Genomic DNA, 6,000 nt, shown 5'->3' with positions numbered 1-6,000 from the left:
GCGCCCGTTCCTGCGCCGAGACGCCCGTCAGCGCCCGTTCCGGCCCCGAGACGCCCGTCAGCGCCCGTTCCGGCCCCGAGACGCCCGTCAGCGCCCGTTCCGGCCCCAAGAACCACGCCCCCGCCCGTTCCTGCCCCGAGAACCACGCCTCCGCCCGTTCCTGCCCCGAGAACCACGCCCCCTCCCTCCCACCCTCTTAGGACCGCCTGGAAGTCGGTCCTTGAAGGGGGGGTGGGGTCAGGGGTTGGCCCGGAGCCCCACGCCACGCCGCCGCAGCCGCACAGCTCGGCGCCCCCCGCCACGACGCCGCAGCCGCACAGCTCGGCGCCCCCCGCCACGACGCCGGAGCCGCACAGCTCGGCGCCCCCCGCCACGACGCCGGAGCCGCACAGCTCGGCGCCCCCCGCCACGACGACGCCGGAGCCGCACCGCCCGGCACCCCCCCAGACCCTGACGCCCGGTCGCCGACCCGGCACGCCCTCTGAGACCCTGACGCCCGGTCGCCGACCCGGCACGCCCCCCGAGACCCTGACGCCCGGTCGCCGACCCGGCACGCCCCCCGAGACCCTGAGGCCCGGTCGCCGACCCGGCACGCCCCCCGAGACCCTGAGGCCCGGTCGCCGACCCGGCAGGCCCCCCGAGACCCTGAGGCCCGGTCGCCGACCCGGCAGACCCCCTGAGGCCCGGCCGCCGTAGCGGTCGGCCCCCCGAGACCCTGAGGTCCGGCGGTCATCCCGGCCGGAGGGACCCGACCCCGTGCCGCCGACCCTTGGAGTCCACTGGGCGGCCGGGGGTTGTCGGGTTCCCCGCCCTCCCTCCCTTGTCTGTTTTTCTGGGTTCCACCCTCCTTTAGGACCGTCTGGAATTTGGTCCTTGAGGGGGGGGTTCTGTCACGGTTTGGGTCTGCTTGTCTTATTTTGTAGCTTTCTTGTGTCTCGTGTCTCTGGGTAACTTCACTTCCTGTCCTGTGATTGCCTGATTGCTTCCACCTGTGTCCAATCACCTGCACCTCCCTTGTGTATTTAAGCCCTGTGTGCCAGTTGTCCTTTGTCGCGTCATTGTCCATGTCAGTCCTCGTTGGTGCACGTTTTTGGCTTCTGTTTAGTTCTATGGTGAATAAAGATCACCTTCTGAAAACTCTGCGTTTGAGTCCTGCCTGCCTGCCTGCCTCCGTCCGCCTGCACCAGCTTCCACACCTGACACTCAACAATTAGAGGTAAATGTTGTTTGGCGTCATATTAAAGAAGGGTTTGTACTCTTTAAAGGGATAGTTCACCCAAAAATGAAAATTGTGTCATTATTTACTCACCCCCAAGTTGTTTCAAACCTGTATGAATTTCTTTATTCTGCTAAACAGGGCCCTTTTTTTGTCCCAGTCCAGCCCTGCCAGGACCTACTTTACCACTCTCGCGTCCGCTGGTTAGGTTTGGGGAAAGTGTTTCAACGAGTCTGGGAGCTCAAAGACGAGATTCGGTCATTTTTTAATTTAATGGGGAAATCCGAAGAATTCCCCGAGCTGAGCGACACAAACTGGCTTTGTGAATTTGCGTTTGCTGTGGACATATTTTCACACGTGAATGAGCTGAACGTGAAGCTACAGGGGAAAGATCAGTTTGCGCACAACATGTACACAAATGTGAGAGCCTTCAAATCCAAGCTGGTTTTATTCTCCAGGCAAATGTCAAACAAATCTTTCGCACATTTCCCACACTAGCCGTGCAGAAAGAGGCCGCCCGAATTGCGAAGAAATACTGCAAATCACTGGACGATCTGCACAGAGAATTTTGCCGTCGGTTCTGTGATTTTGAAAAAATTGACAAGTCACTTCAACTGGTGTCCTGTCCCCTGTCACAAGACCCCGAATCAGCACCGCAGGAGCTGCAATTGGAACTGATCGATCTTCAGTCTGACTCCGTCTCAAAGGAGAAGTTCAAGTCTCTTAAACTGAATGACTTTTACGCTTCACTTAACGAGACCGCGTTTCCAAACCTCCGGAGGACGGCGCAGAAGATGCTGGTGTTGTTTGGCTCGACCTACGTGTGTGAGCAGACGTTTAGCGTCATGAAAATCAACAAAGCCCATCACAGATCCAAGTTAACTGACCAACATCTCAGATCTGTCCTGAGAATTGCCACAACAAAACTAACTCCAGACTTTGATGCACTGGCAAAAAAGGGAGACCAACAACACTGTTCCCACTGAAATGGTGAGTTTTTCTGCTGTGTTATGAAAAAATGCATATGCAAAGTTTGGAAGTGCGTCTTTTAATTAAGAGCAATGCGCATTTACGCACAGCAGCGGTACAGTAGCTTAATTAACACGCCGCACATCGCTCTTAATTTAAATTTAAATTTTCAGCTGCAGGTAGGATATTTAATACACCCTATGTCTGTGTGCTTGGCAACGATACACGTGTACTGTTTGCGCGTGAAGGCGAGGGCGTCCGTGGCGAGTTTGTAGAGCGCGCGGTCAGGACAATCCATCCATGATTTTATTGAGCTTGAGTATTTCGTTGTGTAATAATATGTTTTGAATGTTGAAAGTGATTCCATTTTTCAATAAATGTTGATTTCTTTAACTTTGCACCTTCGATTGAAACTTATTAAAAACAGACGCAATCTTGATAAATCACAGTGCGTATGTTATTTTAATCTATTTACATTTCCTCCTCCCAGTATCTGCGAAATAGTATGTAAATGCCATATCTTGCATATTCCTTGAGAGAAATTTATTAACTGATAAGGGCTATTTTTCACATTTGAAAGACAGTTCTATTCGATCAGAATGAGACTTCACAAAGATGTTGTTGATGGTGCTGCTGCTGAGATTAACATGACGTGGCCGACATTTCACTGATGCCACAAGTCAGTGTTATGCAAGGAGTCCTGTTCCTTGAGCTCTCAGTTCATAGTTGTTCTGGTTCCTTCAAGCTGTTTTCTACCTACGGACAGATAACGGAGAAAAAAAGAGCAAAATTATCTGTTAAAGCAGAGGAAAAACAAAAAGACACTTTCATCCAAGTCGTTTGGTGCAATTGTGAAGTCTTACCTGTCTTCCTGCGACGCCACACTTTACAACAGACGCAGCAACACGAAACCACTATCAGAAGAGCAGCCATCACTGAACAGACAGGGATCAAGATGTGCCAGATGTTTCCTGGGAAGGAGAAACCACAATGGTTATGTACATTGTACATCACATGAGTTACGCCAACTCAAGTACAACTACACAGCATGTAAATGAGTTTTGGAGTCACTTTGATATTATTCATGTTACTTTTTGTTTGTTCTTTAATTATCAATATGTAGAGAATGAAAATAATTGGAGAGAAAACGTTCAGTGTCATTTCTGTTTGTAGTGCACAAAATCTCCCTGTGATGATGTAATGTTCACCCTGCTGTTTCTATTTTATGATACTGTAAGTTTTTGGTTTTCACCTCATGTCTTGGTTAAGAATGTATGGAAGTCCCTTGCCACCACTAAAAATAAAAATGAAGGGACAAGAACATTTATGAAGACAATTATGAGTTAAGACATGCGCATGCGCAAAGTCCTTTGGCACGGTTACTTTCCAAACTATCTTGGCGTTGTTTTCTTTCAAAATCAACTAGCGACACATTAACGACCTTTTCTGGTTTTATAGGAGACCTTTCTGGCATCTGAGGCTTAAACTCGTATTCTTCTGCAGTTACTGTCTTTGGCGAGTCAGTCTCACAGGACCTCGCGGCAGACCCAGCTGCAGTCAGAGCAGACCCGCACGTAGCGAAGCGCAAGATGAAAAGTGAAGCGCGCATGCGCCGCTGAACCTGCCGCGTCAACCACCAGCTGCATGTCTTTTTTTTCTTTTAAGGGCGGGCATAGGCTTCCATGATTCATTTGTAAATCTGTGGGTGCACTGATGAAGAAAAAATCTATTTAGAAAGATTATTATCATGCATCATTTGCTACAGTGGGATGCAGGACTGGGTTATTTGAAAAACACTTCTTGAGGAAGCGTTTGAAAATAGTGTTTTTTTTGACAAAACACTACACAGCCTTCATACCAGCATTTAGAGTTTTTGGATTAACTGCGTAAAGTAGATTCTTATCATTTTTCCGATAAATTGATGTTTTGTATTTTCACTGGACTATGACAGATTACATTGCGGATTGGCGTAAAAAAACGCAAGATGGTAAAGAGAGGAAGGTTTTAAAGACTTGCCTTGAACATCCAGTGTGACATTAGTTGTTCTCAGGTGTAACCCGTTTAGATCAAAGACATCCACGATGTATAGACCGGAATCATTCCTCGCCATTTTTGTCATCTTGAGTGTGCTGCTGCTGCTGAGGAACTCTGTCCTGTTTCTGTAAGTCTCGTGTACGGTCACCTTGTCTCTCTTCAGAGAGAAAACATTCAGCACTCCAGCGGGGAGCTTTTTTTTGAACTGCAGGTGACGACCGCTGGCGTTGGTCATCAGCTGGATGCACACAGATCCTCCGAGAGCCACAGAGCACTGAGATGAGCTCTGTGTGGCGTTGCATTTAGTCTCACCAGCCTGAAGGAACGCTGAAAGAATGTGTTCAAAGTTTATTTTATATTATTCATCTTTTAGACATGTTTAAAGAAGTACTTAGTTTTGGGGATATTACCATTCGATACTCCAGCTAACATCACAAGAAGAAGAATCACGGGGTCCATACTTCTTTATCCTCCAAGATAACTCTAACGTTTAAAGAAAATACCCAACTGCAGAGTATCACAGTTAAATCTACAAAAACCAAAGAGGCGTCAGAATACCCGAAGTTGTCAAATACACAGGAAACAGTTGGCGGTTAGGTACCGCAAGAAATAGTTTCATTTCCCATTTCAAACACAACTGGCAGCCTGCAGCGCCCCGTGAAAGCAGAGAGCAACATGGCAAGTGTAAATGCCTGCGTTTACACCGAAAGAAAAGCGAATCTTTCCATGCAAAGCCAATGCACGGACGCGTCTAATCGCGAATGGGCCGAATTTTGAACGAGCAAAAAAAAAAAAGCAAAAGGAGCCTTTTCGCCTCAAGTTGAAATATTTCAACGCTGTCGCGAAAGCCAATCAGCGTTGAGGTGCTCCGCTCGTCATCCCCGCCGTCCTGCTGCTTATGAAAGTGAGACTGAACACCTGTAAGTTGGTTTGTGTCCAATAGGTCATCAGACCGGCTGCTGGTCCGGCTGAATCAGCGCTGGAGGCGGCGGTCATCCAGACGCACGTCCTGGAGGAGTCGGTGGAATTCAAGCCGTGTGCTGCGACGGTTGACGTCATGAACCCGAACACAACACCGTTTGCAGTCAAGACGTTTGTGTAATTCACACAACAAATCCAATGAATAGTTGTTGTTTATTTCCATGGTGGTTAGTGGAAACGATAACTGTCTCTATGGAAAAAAGCCGCAATGAAGCGAAATACCCGCTACTCGCGCGAGTAAAGCGGGTAGATCACATAAACCAAGTAGAATCTACTTGGTTTATGTGATAAGTGATCATCATCTACTTATCCATTCTACATTTTACTAATAAATATTTTACTTGCACATTATACATACATATTTACAAACCAAGTGGTCTGTTTTGGGCTTTTTACCTTTTTAGGTCTTTTTACACCTATCTTCTAAAAATAGCTTAACACCAAATGACATGCTGTTCACTATGACACATAGAGAGCTATAAAAAAAATAGATGTGAGATGAAAGTGAGATAGCAGTTATAAAAAGATGTACTAAATAGGCTACTGTGTGTAGCTTAGTTACTGAATCATCCATGGTTGTGCAGTCTGTTCATCTTGGGAAATATTGGCAATATCTGACAAAATGTTCTTTTGTGTTGAAATCAAATATGTGAAACTAACGTCCTTTTAACCTGGTCAGTTTCATTATGTTTAAGTGTATTACACAAGGCAATGCTTGTTTTGTTTTTTGAAGTACTTATGGGAAAAAAGAAGTGAGAATTTTAACCAAAATATATGTGGGTGACTGCAAGAGAGTTCAC

General features: G+C 47.2%; 1 protein-coding gene across 1 annotated transcript; it reads right to left on the bottom strand.

The window, feature by feature from the left end:
* Positions 1 to 1,235: 1,235 nt before the first annotated feature.
* si:zfos-741a10.3 (uncharacterized protein LOC796591 homolog) lies at positions 1,236 to 4,923 on the bottom strand. The gene is made up of 4 exons (XM_062558749.1): positions 4,630 to 4,923; positions 4,202 to 4,546; positions 3,049 to 3,156; positions 1,236 to 2,941 (listed from the first exon to the last, which is right to left on the bottom strand). Exons 1-4 carry the CDS (start codon positions 4,676 to 4,678, stop codon positions 2,901 to 2,903), a joined length of 543 nt encoding a protein of 180 aa, XP_062414733.1. The 5' UTR covers positions 4,679 to 4,923; the 3' UTR covers positions 1,236 to 2,900.
* Between the last annotated feature and the right edge of the window lie 1,077 nt (positions 4,924 to 6,000).

Source organism: Pungitius pungitius, chromosome 2, assembly GCF_949316345.1.
Source record: "Pungitius pungitius chromosome 2, fPunPun2.1, whole genome shotgun sequence".
In the NCBI taxonomy this organism is placed as follows: Eukaryota; Metazoa; Chordata; class Actinopteri; order Perciformes; family Gasterosteidae; genus Pungitius; species Pungitius pungitius.
This window is presented reverse-complemented; position numbering and strand designations above follow the sequence as displayed.